Source organism: Schistocerca gregaria, chromosome 6 (assembly GCF_023897955.1).
Source record: "Schistocerca gregaria isolate iqSchGreg1 chromosome 6, iqSchGreg1.2, whole genome shotgun sequence".
NCBI lineage: Eukaryota > Metazoa > Arthropoda > Insecta > Orthoptera > Acrididae > Schistocerca > Schistocerca gregaria.
The window spans coordinates 71,622,338-71,638,398 of NC_064925.1; the positions used below are offsets into that span (position 1 = coordinate 71,622,338).

Consider the following 16,061-nt stretch of genomic DNA (forward strand, 5'->3'; position numbering starts at 1 on the left):
TGCTTGTTACAAGTAAATAGAAGAGTAGTAACGACAGAAGAAGCATTTATGGCCAAAAAATTGCAACAAATTGACACATTAATGAGAGAATACATAAATCCAATGCAGAACTAATTGTATGGGATTCATTTCTCTAGGTAGCCTGGAGAATCTGTCTGGAAACAATAGTAATTTAAATGCAACAAATTGAACAGAAAAATCTAGATGAAAACCATATACACCGGTCCGATGGAGGGAGTGGAACCAGATACACACTATTAACCATCAGATTATTAACCAGTGTCAGAGTGTCCACTCTATTTTGATTAATAATAATAATAATAATAATAACAACAATAACAACAACAAAATCACATTCTCACAGAGTAATATGAGGCTAGCAAAATTTAAGCAACATGCAAAAGGAACTAAGAAGCTTTTCTGTATTCAAAAGTAGTACGCAAATAAATAAGTTTTCTGCAAAACATATAATTCATTTGCTCCTCTTATATTACAGCACATCATGCTTCTGTCCATCGATCTGTTCCCAATCACGCATTACTATGGCTCACTAATTCATATTTATGGATTTGCTGACATTGGGTTTTTCAGCAGAGTGAGTCTTATGTTATACTAATTGTGAATTATGAAATGGGAGCACAAGCTGTGAAGAAGAGTTATCCCCCATAACTATGGAGATTTCTGAGTGTGTCTGCATTCAGTACTAACTGCCAGCTGCTGAAACATTTTGAAAAAATCATGAGGCAGTCAACAACTGTCAGATTGATTCAGAAATTATTCAGCAAGTCTTCAGAAGATGAACAGAAAGTCAAATAAACCTCATCTTCCCTGTCATATTCAATCAAAAATGGAGTAATCTTTAAGGTAATAGCAATTAAATTTTGATAATTTTTGTATTAATATTCTAATAGACTAAAGTGCAATTAGTGTGACACTATCATGATCTTAATCGAGATCAAACTGCAATAACCTGAGGAAATGTGTAGTGATTCTACCCTTGCTCACTTTGGTTAACCTCTTATTGTTATGGATTCTCTCTGTCTTAGACATACTGAAAAATACAAAATCTCATTCATAATGTGCTTTTCACTCTTCTTGGTAAAGCATCACAGCAATTTTATTGTAATGAATGTGAGTAAATGATACCACAGTATGCTCAGAATGGTATGGGAGCTATATGAATGGGGTAGTGTTATACTGTAAATGCTCCGAGTCCATTATTGGTAGTGCACTCAACCTTGTGCTGACTAAGTAAAGGGAGAGTGCTGGAATTGTATCTTCTTATGAGCAGCAGTTCTGATTAAGCTGTAATGTCACTACACAATATTTAGAGCGATTGTCAAGAATATGTAGGCAAGCCACCGTGAAATACTGCAATAGCAACCACGGGCCATTAAGTGCAGTGCAGCGACAAGAGTCAGAATGACAAATATGCAGAAGGTTTTGAGAGATGGGCTAACCATACTCAGTGAAAACTTGCACAATGCAGCAGTAATAGACAAAGAAGGCAGATGTCACCACACCAGAGTAAGACCCTTCTTGTGAGCTATGTGACCAGGGTCTGGATAGTAGTGGAACAAGGGCACCTCCAAGCCATATAAATACGTGAATTTTGAGAGATTCATTCCAAGCCTAACAGCACCATTACAATGCCAGGTCCATGCCAGACTACGACATAAGCCATAGGTTTGAGGCCAGCCAACACCTTCACAGAGTCTCCTCGCAGGACTTTATGCTACAGCACCACTGACCTGTCTGGTCCCACCAGCCTGTCAGCACCACCACCACTCATCCTATCAAATGCCATTTGCACTCTACAGAGATGCCTACAACTGCCATCCATGGATGAAGATGATGATTCTATTATTGCAAGGGTACAGTTTCATAGACATGTTGTGGGGTGAATGCTATCTTTTTGCTGTGTTTTTGTTTGACTGTGAGGTCATGACAAGTCAAAAGGTTTTGGCAGGGGTTGAGTTGTGCTTGTAAGTTCAGTATGTGACAGGTGAACGAAGATGATATTTTTTGAGAAAGTGCAAATATAAGTGTTAAGTTTTCACTTGATTGATAAGAGCAATATGGGTGTCAAGAACAAGAGGTGTCACTCATTGTTTAGTAGTATATAAGCTGTTAACCATGAATAGTGATACAGGAGGTGAAACTAAGTTTGGTCACTGTTTCAATGTGTATTAGTAATTATAAGCAGCCACTCAGGTGAGAGAATTATAAGCAGCCACTCAGGCGAGAGCAGTTGTAGCAAGAAGATATGATAGTGTTATGGTTACTGTTCTTGTAATCTGATTTTATTTTGTGCAGAGCAAGGAATATGGCTCAGTATTTATGCAAGAAAGGTAGTGAGAAGTGTTAAGATAGTGGCATGTTTCATTTATATTTGCATAATTGATAAGAAGTAATCGGGTCGTGGTCAGAATGACAGGGACCAGGATTTTCAGTACCACAAGGACTGTAACAGGTGAGGTATTGAGAATTTTAAGAGAGTAGATTAGGTGAGAGTAGACAATGCAAAGCAGTCCAAGAGAATGATTTCCTGTGAAGAGTAGGCAAGTCCTCTGACTCTTTCATGGTGGCATGTCTAAATAAGGCCAAAGTCAGGAAGACAGAGATTATTAAAGGAATCTGGTTTCCCAGATGAAGTGTGAAAAAATTAATGCCTTGCCACATCACGAGACCTCCCAGGCTTTATTGACTGCCGAAGATACATAAGAAACATGTTCCTCTTAGGCCCATTGTTAGTGCAGTCAGCTCGCCAAATACAGACTGCCAAAACATCTTGCAGGATTATTAGCACCAAAACTGGGATATTGTGAACATCTTATTGCAAACTCACAGACACTCAAGAAAATGAAAATAGGCTGAAATGACATAACGGTTAGTCTGGATGTGGTGTCACTTTTTACAAGGGTACCAGTGCAAGACACTCTGGAACTTTTGGTCCAGCAGTTTCGACCTGGACTTGTTGAGTTGTTCCGTCACGTTCTAACGACAATGTACCTGTTTTACTGTGATGAATATTATGAAATGACAGATGGCACAACAATGGGCTCACCACTGTCTCCTGCGGTCCCAAATTTCTTAACGGGGCACTTTGAGGAGCAGGCTCTGAACTCTGCAGTGTTGCGGTCATCTTGCTTCCTCAGGTACATTGATGACACCTTCCTGACATGGCCTTACAATGAAAATACATCGCACCAGTTCGTGGATCACATGAACGGTGTCCACCCCAACATTAAATTTAGGACTGAGATGCAGAAGAATGGCAAGATACTGTTCTTGGATGTTATAATTTAGCAGAAGGCAGTAGGCCAGCTTGGTCATTCAGTGCCCAGGAAACAAACACACACTGATCGATATTTGAATGCTGATATTTTCACTATCCTGTAAACTAGAAAGCAGTCCTGAACATGTTAATGCACACAGCCAAAGTTATTTCTGATGATGACCAGTTACAGCCCGAATTGCAGCACTTGAGACGTGCTCAGACAGAATGGTTATAGCAAAGAGACTTTACAAACACTTCCAGATGTCACTGAAGAATGCCTTATGAATTGGCAGGAGAAGCCGAGCAGGTGGCTTTCCTGCCATACAATGGGGCAATGAGCAGTAAGTTAGAATGTGTACTGCCGAGACATGGATTGAGACCAGTGTTCCAATCTGCCCCCAAAGATTGGAAGTATGTTGCGCCCTGTTGAGGATGACATAGCTCTTCGTGTGACCGTGTGAATGGTGTACCTCGTAAGTGCGGCAGCATCTATATTGGCCAGACAATTCACACAGTTACGGAGCATTGTACTGAGCACAAGAGACATATTAAACAAAGGGAGTTCAACAAGTCGGTCACAGCTGAACATTGCTTGGAAAACGGACACAAAATATAGTCTGAGAACATGAGAGTCTTGCCGCATGCGTCAACATACTGGGATTCCATTATAAAAGAGGTGGGCAAGATTGGAATAAACACACACTGAGTAAGGCATGAGGGTGGATTTTGGATGTTGAAAGGAAGTGATGACACATGGTTAATGCTTGGAGGGAGGCGGAAGCATCAGTTTCAAACGTAGCACTGGCCCTAGTGCCAGCTGACATCACTCGGTCCTGTGGAGGGCCGGAGATGCCACAAGCAGCCCAACTCACCTTCCACGCAAGCATCATTTCGGCCCTCTGCTGCCAGTGGTCCTAATCCTGCCTATATAAGTGGAGAACTGTGCCAACCCCACCAGTCAGTAATTTTACTCCTGACGATAATAGCGGGGTTAGTATAGAAAGCTTGAGAATTTTATTTGAATTGACATGGCTTGAAAACCGAGAAGATTTTATTAAGAGTAGGGAAAAATGTCACGAAGGGATGACAATATTTTGAGTGGGAAGATTATGGTAACTGTAAATAATGTCTTAATACAATTTCCTAGGGAGTTATTGAAGACACAGAGCAATTATGCCGAAGTTAAACAGTGTAATGTTGAAGTACCAGTTCCAATATCCAGAGGATTTGTGGAGTCTGAGATAACAAGAATGAGTGGGGTCTTGTTATTTTAGTTACTACAGGGAATGTGCAAGATGATGATAGTTGTGTTACGGATGATTTAGCAGAAACGGTACAGGTACATGTATGTCCCCAGAAATGGGGTGAACAGAGGAAAAGTACGAGGGTTAAAAAACCACCAGATACACAGACGAGATGCCAAGCGTATGATTGCCCGTCCAACAGTGTGTACTTGTTCTGTAGATCAAAAGTAGAAGCAGTCACAGTGGAGAACCAGTGCTGAGCAAGAGAGGAGGAGTTGCGTCTTGCCCATGGAGGGGGGGCTATGTAATGCCGCAACCCAATTTTTAGTTAGATTAGTGAGAATTTGTAGGGAAGCCACTGCGAAGTACTACAGTAGAAACTGTGGATCGGTAAGTGCAGAGTATTTTACATAAACTGTTTTACATAAACATGCATAAATGTAAGGAAGTAACAGAGTGGCAAAAAGGTGCAACTGTGTTTGGCTGTGACCATAACCATATGGAGTGCCAAGTTGTTGGATTTCTTGGTGTTATGCGGCAGACTGTAAAAGGAGTGATGTAACATATGTTGCCATTAAACAACATGTCACAATTATGGTTGAAAAAAGACCCAGACTGCCTGGAGATGTGTTTCAGGGCTTTTGAATCAAAATCGCTTCCCTACCCAACAGGAATTGCTGTAGGCAGTGAATGAAGGTCCATTCCCAACTGTTAGTGAGAGAACCATGGTGACTACTCGAACTTGGAGAAAAAGAGTTGGCTGAGAATTTCAGGTATGAGTACAAAGATGGTGTTAAGACGCGCTTGATATATTGCTGGTGAGTGGGTGAGGGGCAGCACACCACAATAATGACTTTTCTTTCCTCACAGCTGAGCTATATACCACTGTAAGCAGTAGTATAACCACAGCTTTTGAATATCAATATTATGAGAAGGAAAGTTGATACTCACCATACAACAGAGATGCTGAGTCGCTGATATGCACAATGAAAAGACACTCACAAAGCTTTCGGCCATTAAGGCCTTCATCAACACACACACACACACACACACACACACACACACACACACACACACACACAACCTCAACTCCAACTCACATACGACTGTAGTCTCAGGCAACAGAAACCACACTGCATGCAGCAGCATCAGTGCATGATGGGAGTGGCGACTGGGTGGGTGTAAGGGCGGAGGGGTGGTGGGGGAGGGAGCGACCGTACGGAGGGGTGGGGGAGGGAGCGTACGGAGGGGTGAGGGAGCGTACGGAGGGGTGAGGGAGCGTACGGAGGGGTGAGGGAGCGTACGGAGGGGGGAGGGAGCGTACGGAGGGGGGAGGGAGCGTACGGAGGGGGAGGGAGCGTACGGAGGGGGAGGGAGCGTACGGAGGGGGAGGGAGCGTACGGAGGGGGAGGGAGCGTACGGAGGGGGAGGGAGCGTACGGAGGGGGAGGGAGCGTACGGAGGGGGAGGGAGCGTACGGAGGGGGAGGGAGCGTACGGAGGGGGAGGGAGCGTACGGAGGGGGAGGGAGCGTACGGAGGGGGAGGGAGCGTACGGAGGGGGAGGGAGCGTACGGAGGGGGAGGGAGCGTACGGAGGGGGAGGGAGCGTACGGAGGGGGAGGGAGCGTACGGAGGGGGAGGGAGCGTACGGAGGGGGAGGGAGCGTACGGAGGGGGAGGGAGCGTACGGAGGGGGAGGGAGCGTACGGAGGGGGAGGGAGCGTACGGAGGGGGAGGGAGCGTACGGAGGGGGAGGGAGCGTACGGAGGGGGAGGGAGCGTACGGAGGGGGAGGGAGCGTACGGAGGGGGAGGGAGCGTACGGAGGGGGAGGGAGCGTACGGAGGGGGTTGCGAACAGTGAAGTGCTGCAGGTCAGGTGAAGGGCAGGGGAGGAGTGGGAGGAAGTATCAGGAGAGGAGAGAAATAAGAAGTCTGGGTGTGGTGGTGGAATGACGGTTGTGTAGTATTGGAATGGGAACAGAGAAAGAGCTGGATGGGTGAGGACAGTGACTACTGAAGGTTGGGGCTAGGAGGGTTACGGGAACATAGAAGTTATTGCAGGGAAAGTTTCCACCTGCGCATATAATTAACACACTTTGAGATATTAATCTTTTTTTATAAATTTGTGGTATATGAAACACAAAAAATTTAATTTCAATGCTAAGTTAAAAACGCTGATTTCTCTGAGAATTTATGTAATTCCAAGAATTCCCTAAGATTTGCACAGTCTTTCCAGGTAAAATGCAACTCCCTGAGAATTCCAGGTTTTACTGAATTGCCACCCTGAAGAATGTAGTGACAGGAACTGTGTGCAATGAACATTTGGAGTCCATCACTTTGCAAGAGGCCATTGCTTACACAGACACAAAGATGGCAACAGCAAAGTTTATAGGGCTGGAAGAATAGACAGGTTTTCTGAACACTCCCCCACCCTATTACAGTTCGACTGGCCTGCAAAAATCACCTGACCTGAAGCCCACAGAAAAATCTGTGGGACACATTGGAACATCAGGCGAAACATCAGCATCCCCACAATTTGGTGGAACTGCATGATCAAATCCTCAATGAGGGCCTTAACCTGGAAGCAATTAACTTGCATAACCTTGTAGACCCATTTCCTATCAAAATTCAGGAGGTTATCAAGACCAGTGGGGGAATTACACAGTATTAAATAGTGTTCGCAATGATTTCCTAGGGGTGAATAAAGTTTTGTCCAATGGGTTTTTATCTAAAATATTTAAAACTACATGTATCTAACTGAAATTTAACGTGTGTGTTTACACCAATAGTTACCTACATTTTCTGGGCGTTTCTTTTCACTCTCAACGTTTTCTGCTGGTTTTGCTCTCTGTCTTCTGACAACTTTTTGTGTTTCCTCCTCATTAAGTGTTCCATATAAAAATGGAAACGTTGGAACAGTCATACTGAAACATTTTTCACTGTATGAAAACAAAGAATCCATATGTCCAGGTTCCAGAAATGGTAACTGAAAAACAAAACACATGCATTTAATTTTTAACTTTCCCACCATAGTATTCTGCTACCAATGTTATATTACATGACTTAATTTCAACAGTGTGTGTTGTTGTATCAAATAGTAAAACGAGGGTAGATCAATGGCGGACATGAACTGAAAGTGGTCATGGGAATTTAGAATGTACTTAATGGGAAAAATCAAGTGAAATAAGGTCCAAAATGGAATAACAACCATATGAAAATTATAAATTGCTACTCACCACATAAAGGAGGCATTGAGTTGTAGACAGGTGGAACAAAAAAGAATGCCAGAAATATGTCAGCTTTCTGACAACATCCTCTTTCTGAAGTAGAAAACACTCATTCACACGAAAATATGAAGTCGCAAATCGTCAATGACGGCAAAGGCAAAGACCAGACATCACACAGTTGCTTAAAATCTTCTGATCATGCTGTAAATAATCTTGCCTTTGTGGTCCTTAGGAGTGATGCTGTATTACGTTCTTAATTTAGTCACTTAATACTGGTTGTAAAAGCTTTGTAAGCAGGCTTTTACAGGATAATTGGCATCTGTCTTCAAATGTCTGCCAGTTCATTTCGAGCATTTCTATGATACTCCACCTATAAATTAAATAAATTAGATCATCCATGCCGCCTTTCTTTGATGCTGTCGATGACCTACCGAATGACTGTTTCCAGCTCAGAAATGGCTTTGGGGTTATTGCTATACACCTTGTCTTCAATATAGCCTCACATAAAGGAGTTGCATGTGTTCAGACCCGGAGAATACTGCGGGCACTTGAGACCCATGCCAATGGCCTCTTGGTGCTGCAGAGCCAGAATGTGGTCCCTTAAGTATTCCTCCAGAACATCAAACACTCTCCTGCTTCAATGTGGCCGAACTCCGTCTTATATGAATCACATCTTGTCGAAATGAGGGTCACTTTAGATAATGTGGATGAAATCATCTTTCAAAACCTTCAGGTACCTTTTGGTAGTCAACATGCCATCAAGGAATATCACACTGATCATCAATTGAAGGTGAAGAGACATCTAGACCACAAAATGCAGACTCTCAGGCCCACAAATGTGCCAATTTTGCTTATTGACAAACCCACCCAAATGAAAGTCGGCGTCATCAATGAACCAAACCATACTAAGTGTATTAATTCGCATCATACCCTGCAGTTTGAACATCCTAACACAACCCGGTCAGAGGTTATGATGATTTTATTTCGTACAGTTAAATAATTGTCACCTTGAACGTATGATAAACCAACTATGTGACTCACATTTAACAGTATGTCACAGGTTATACATTGTGGGACGACTTCATATGATCTTCCAATGAATTGGAAATGAGCCACAGAAAAATTCACAAAACAAACACTGCTTCAGTAATTATGGCAGTATGTTAGAGTTTGCAGAGTGTGTCAAGAATATGGCAGGCTACATATTAAAATATGGTTATCTAAAATATAAGGCCCATGTATAAAATGTTAAAACCTGGAATGAAATTTCTTCTTATCTAATGGCTTCCTACACAAATAAGGAACAAATACATTTTGTGCCACACTTATAAGCAAAAAACAGTTCAAATTTGATATGACTGTCACTGAAATAAGTCCAGTGTTAATATGCATCAAACTGCACTGCTGACTTAAGCAGGCAAAAATTCAACTTGTGACTGCACATAAGAGTCTTGCAGATGTGGTGTGGATAGCATTTTTCTTATCTGCACAGACATCTCACAATGCTGTTTGGCATGGAGATCATTCTGTTTAAGATATTTCATTATATTTGAGCTCATATAATGCTCCAAGATTTATAAAGAAATGTAAATGATACTGCACAGTAATTTTGTGGATTACTTGTGCTACCTTCTTGTGGTTGCACGTGAACTCTATTTTATTGCAGTGACTACAGCATTTTGTTCAAGGAATTAATTTTTATTTACACGTCAAGTTCCATAGGACCAAATTGAGGAGCAAATCTCCAAGGTCATGAAATGTGGCATACATGAAATTAAAACATAAAAGTAATAACAGATAAAAATAAATGTTTATGAAGCTGAAAAAAGTCAGTCCATAAGTTTAAGTAAATGCAATCAAGATTACAACACGAGTCAGCTTAATTTTTCAAGAAACTTCTCGACAGAATATAAAGAGTGACCCATGGGGAAACACTTTAAATGGTTCAAATGGCTCTGAGCACTATGGGACTTAACTCCTGAGGTCATCAGTCCTAGAACTTAGAACTACTTAAACCTAACTAACCTAAGGACATCACACACACCCATGCCTGAGGCCGGATTCGAACCTGCGACCGTAGCGGTTCCTGACTAGCGCCTAGAACTGCTTGGCCACCCCGGCCGGCGGAAACTCTTCAGTTTCAATTTGAAAACATGTGGATTACTGCTTAGATTTTTGAATTCGAGTGGTAGCTTATTGAAAATTGATGCAGCAGTATACTGCACAAGAGTTAAGGTAGTCCGATCCAAATGCAGGTTTGATTTCTGCTGAGTATTAACCGAGTGAGAGCTGCTTATTCTTGGAAATAAGCTAATATTGTTAACAAGAAATGACAGTAAGGAATATATATATTGAGAGGCCAATGTCAAAATACCCAGACTCGTGAACAGGGGTTGACAAGAGGTTTGTGAACTTACACCACTTATTGCCTGAACTGCCCATTTCTGAGCCAAAAATATCCTTTGAGAATGGGAACAGTTACCCCAAAATATAATACCATATGACATAAGTGAATGAAAATAAGCAAAGTAGACTAATTTTTGTGTTGAAAGATCACTCACTTCAGATGCTGTTCCAATAGAAAAAATGGCAGCATTAAGTCTTTGAACAAGATCCTGATCATGGGCTTTCCATGGAAATCCTGAACATGGGCTTTCCATGACACCTTACTATCCATCTGAACACCTAGAAATTTGAACTGTTCAGCTTCACTAATCATATGACTGTTCTGTGAAATTAAAACATCAGGTTTTGTTGAATTGTGTTTAGAAACTGTAAAAACTGAGTCTTGCTGTGATTTAGCATTAGTTTATTTTTTGCAAGCCATAAACTTGGGTCACGTACTGCACTATTTGAAACTGAGCCAATGTTGCACACAAGATCCTTTACTACCAAGCTAGTGTCATCATCAAACAGAAATATTTTAGAGCTACCCATAACACTAGAGAGCATTTAAGGAACAGGAGTGGCCCCAATACTGATCCCTGGAGCATCCCCCACTCAAGACCCCACATCACAGCCATTATCAACAATGTGAATAATGACCTTTTGCTGTCTGTTGCTAAAGTAAGAGGTGAACCAATTGTGAGCTACTCCCCGTATTCCGTAATGGTCCAACTTCTGAAGCAATATTTTATGATCAACACAATCAAATGCCTTAGTTCAATCAAAAAATATGCCAAGCATTCGAAACCTTTCGTTTAACCCATCCAGTATCTCACAGAGAAAAGAGAATATAGCATATTCAGTTGTTAAAATGACTTCTAAAGCCGGACTGTACATCTGATAGTAAATCGTGTGATATAAAATGATCAATTATCCTTACATACACAGCCTTTTTATAAAGCAGCTTTACTACAGAGCACTTTAATTGTTCAGGAAACCCACCATTCCTATAAAGGAAAAATTACAAATATGGCTAAATACAGGGCTAACATGTGCAGCACAGTACTCGATCTACTGATAGAGCCAACTGGCACTACTGAGATGTGACCCATGCCCTATGGCATCAGCACCCTCCCCAGACCCATGTTAACGCATCTAACATCTGCGTTAAGATGAGGCCGATCATGGCGCTGAAACAGTTGCATGAAATGCACATTAGTGCCACCAGCTTGAGTAGCTCTCTTTACCAGGTCACCACCTACATCATATTCCCCATCCTTATCAAGACCGTTTCCTGCTCCACCCACTATCACTACCCGATTCTCCTTCGTAAAATTCCTACATAACTAAGAGAAAAGGTAATTTAAATGCAAATTCCAACTACAGCCTGTACATCATGGCTCAGTAACTTATGATTTATGCTGTAACTCAATGCCACTGCCACTAATACCTGCATCACTCTTCTCAGCAGTGGGGAGAGAAAGTTGGACAAGACTCTCACATATTACCTTTGTAAAGAAATGTTTGAAAGTGGAGTTTGGCATTTCTGATTTTGTATTGCTACCCTCAGTTTCTCTGTGTCTAGTAGTGCATCTGACAGTCTTTATGTAATATCAAATAGTGTGAGTGAGTGTGTGTTTCTTTTTTGGAGAGAGAATTTAATAAGATTTTGGTACAGTTGTCATTGAAGGTGTTGCATTGCCTTTTTGACAGCTACATGTATTTCATTTAGCATCTCTAAATCTACAGCCTTAACACTTTGTTTTCCACCTACTGTGCAGTACTTGCTCTTTCCCTGCAGGTTTCTTTAGGGGACACACTAACATTGAGAATCCACTCTCATCATGAACTGCTTTATTAGATACATACCTGTCCAGTGCTTAGTCAGCTATTCTCATAAATTTGAGGCACAATTCTGAAACATGCACATGCCTACAGATAAAGGTCTTTAATACCACTTAAGATTGTACTTTGGCAATCATTATTTCTACAACTGCCACATGGTCACTGACTTTGGTTACAACATGGGCGATCTCGGGGGATAGCAGGTATATAAGTTACCTTTGGATGTAATACAATTCTGTCATGAGTAAGTTCCCAATCTATCTATTCTAGTTAGTTTTAAGAAAGAGCATTTAGTATTGTTCTGAGGGATGGCTTGACATCCCCCAACTTTCTGAACTGTTATGATGCCAACTGATTGTTGGGTGATTGAAGTATCCTCCAGTGATGACAGCAGGATTGGGGAATGTAAGTATAAGGGAGTTTAGAATTTCTCTACAGTTTTTAGTTACATTTATAGTCGAGTCTGTTGATAAATGAAATGAATCAATTTTAAGTTTATGCCCATCTGATCTCACATGCAACTTTAGTTCATATTTCAGTAGTTTGAATATCTTGCCTGTTGTGACAAATATGGCACGTCCATTTTCTATTAGCCTACTGTTCTGAAATACACTTAGTTTTACTTCAAAATTCACAATGTCAGTTTTGGATTTTAGCCATCTTCTGTACCTAGTATTGTATGAGCTTCATTGCTTTTTAAGAGTGCGCAGAATTATAGCATTTTGATGCAAATGCTTCAGGAGTTTACCACTAGGACTTTTAAAAGAAATATAAGTTTTGCTATTCAGGGAACAAAATAACTAATGAAGGTAGAAGAAAGGATATAAAATGCACACTGTAAATATAAAGAAAATAATTTCTGAACAAGAGAAATTTGTTAATACTGAATATACATTTAAGTGTTTTCTGAAGTAATGTCTTGAGTGCACTCTCATATGGGGATGAAATGTGGGCAAAGTTTTGTCACAAATGGAAAATATAAAGGGAATAGTTGATATACATTTTGAGCCAACAAGGAATGGTAAATTTGGCAGTGAGGGGAAGTGTGGTGGTGTACAAATTGTAAAGGGAGATCAAGGTTTGACTACAGTGATCAGTGATTGGCAAAATTGCATTACAATTTCCTAGAAAAATTAGTTAAATTTAATTTTTCTGTTTCTTCCCATTTAATTTCAAACTCTGCACATTTTATACAGCTCACTGTTTGAAACAAATCAATAATTCTAAATCTAACACAGAGAGGGATTAAATTACAACCACAATGTAATTGCATATAGTAAAAAGCGATAATTAATTTCAGGTTCTGATTCTACAGGATGGTTAAAATTGAACTTTAATGACTTGAGCCAATGTAGATGTAAAACTATTCACCACACAGGAACACAACTTTATATAAATGATGTTCAGACTGTGCACTGCACAATTTGCATTATTAGTAGTTTTACTCTCAGGACTTTCCACTAGGTGCTGGTACTAGTACGGCCATGTAGGTTTGAAACACAAGCATCAGTGCACATTACAGTTGCTAACAGTCAACATGGGCCTGGACGAGGACAGCAGGAGTTTACTCAAATCTGTTTTATCGAAACAACAATAGTACCTCAGCTCTTCGCAAGTATCAACAACTTACAGGAATAGGGAGAAGTCCTCTTTCCACACCAGGGTTGAACGTGATTCAGAAGCACGGATTAATTGGAGATTTGGGAATTTCTCTTGTGCCACAAATTGTTGAAGTTAGTGTTGCCTTGGCTGAGAATGCTGAATGCAGTGTGTAATGTCCAAGCAATCCACAAGCCGTGTCATGACAGCTAACATTCCATGGTCCATCATTTGATTAAGTAGGGTAAAATGCGTCAGATGGTCTATGTGATTAAAGCGTTATTTACAGGTATAAATTTAATGTGACTGTGGCAGTATGTGAACACAGAAATTATCAAATCAGCATAAGACTGGAATACTTTGCATACGGGGAACCCTCTGAAAGTCGCTCTCTGACACAAACTTTGCAAGATGTAAAAAGGGATTTTTTTTTTTTTTTTGATTAGGTGCCAATAATAAAGAGTTTTTGAGAAAACGATGGTTTCATTGCAGGTTTTCAGTCTCCTTGTGGATGCAATGTTTAAATGTGTTGGTAGCATGATTCTTTCAAAGGTTCGAATTCTTGTGACCATGTTCAAAATCATATTTTATGATGTTCTTTTATTTATCCTTTGTTGTTGTGGAAGTATGTGACATCAATATTTTTATGACATTGTAAAATATGCTGGAATTCTTATTAGAAGCACACTTATCATCACAGATCTTATATAACTTTACATTATTAGCAGTAAATGAAAATGAAGAACAAAGTTTAAATATTTGAGTTTCCTTACACAAAGGGTTGTTTGTTGACAAAATCAGAATACTGACATGTTAATTAAAAGTAATGTCATTAAAATGTACACTGTTCTGTCAATGCAGCGGGTTATACCTTTAACTACAAGAGAAGAATTGGATTCTCTGATCACAGAGATGCCCTATTCTCAATGCGCAGCAGAGGAAGATGACAAGTAGAAGTGTGACATTTGCAGGTTCCAGCTTTTGAGAAAATGCTTTAATATGCCTGGTGGTTTGCTGCGAAATAACTGTCAGATTGCGAAGTATTTAGCAGTGTTAACGAGGTTGCTTTTCCTACTGATATTCACACTGAAAAATGTGACTGCAGCATGTGTGTCTTTACACATTGATTGTGATGTTCGAATTTTTAAGCTTCGAATTTTTTTGCAATAAATGTCATGGGGAATGCATTGGTTGGAAGTAAAAATGTAAGCAAAAATGTAACCATCATGCTACCAATCCACTCTTTTTCTGGGGTTGCCTAATAGACTAATAAATTGGCATTGAAACTTTAACTGTCTCTTCTCAGAAATTACAGAGTGTTGGCACCCAGCTGAAATAGATGTTCCTATATTTTCACCCTTCTTTCACCCTTTTTGGCCAAGTTTTGAAACAGTCCATTAAACCATTAAGTGCACAACAAACATTTAATACAAAAACTTATCTGTACAAAAATGAGCTTTCCATCAGTATCGTCCATCCACTTTATCAGGAAAGCAACAGATTTCCAAAAAAGTAACAATGACACAGGTATAAATAATGTAGTGGTGTCCACTACATTAGCAAATACGTTGGCATAGGATCTATTTGCATCACAATGCAGAACACAGGATATTCTCCTAAGCAGTCTCTTTGTATCTCCATCAGTCTGGTTTACATTAGTTAATATCATATGTTTAAGGTCCAAAATTGCAACGCTGTCATGGCAAGTAGAATCTGCAGCCCTCTGCAAGGACAGAATCATTTTAAATTCTTTATCTCCTACAGGGTGTATATGTGGACAAGGAAACAAAATTCCCGGATTTTTCCCGGATAAAAATACTCTCTCTCCCGGGTGAAAATACACTTTTTCCGTGTTAAGTGACAGTATACTCTTCCTCGGCATTGTTAAAGTCATCAATCCTTTGAATGTTTACAGTTTTATATACCGATGTAGAATTTCCAGCCACTTTAGAAAACGAAACTCAGGGGGAAAAACATGTTTTGAAAGACATTTGATGTACAGCAACATATTCACTGCAAATTTGCGTATTACGAAGGTATAAATTTGAATCACACCAAACAATGTATGTCACTTTCCGAAGCATTGAAATCGAGATTGCGGTGTGCTTTTGTAGGCGTCATAGCTCATTCACGTGATCTTGCCCTGCTGATGACAGCAATAGGAAACATCATGTAGTCAGCCAATAGCAAGATCACTCTTAAGTAGCGTGAATACACAAATAAGTTAATGGCTTAAATTAATATACACAGCATTTACATACAATATTAGTCTCGAAGATTAATAAGTTGGAAGAGAAGTTAAGCTTCCACATATAATGTTGATCTTTTTTGCGCGTGTTAGACTTTAAGATACATCACACAAATGTGCCAGTAAAATTTTTTAATAACGACGCAAATGTCATCTTCTGGGCTCAACATTCTTCTAAATGGTCGTCCTCAAAGAGTTGATTTTTAAATGAGAGTCAAATGCTTTGTGATTTAAG

General features: G+C 40.2%; 1 protein-coding gene across 2 annotated transcripts in view; it reads right to left on the reverse strand.

The window, feature by feature from the left end:
• LOC126279047 (EP300-interacting inhibitor of differentiation 3) overlaps positions 1-16,061 on the reverse strand; it is a 104,285-nt gene that overhangs the window by 27,871 nt on the left and 60,353 nt on the right. For both annotated transcript variants that reach the window (XM_049979455.1, XM_049979456.1), the window contains exon 4: positions 7,320-7,508. In XM_049979455.1, coding sequence (XP_049835412.1) covers positions 7,320-7,508 — 189 coding nt within the window. The remainder of the gene's footprint in view (positions 1-7,319; positions 7,509-16,061) is intronic.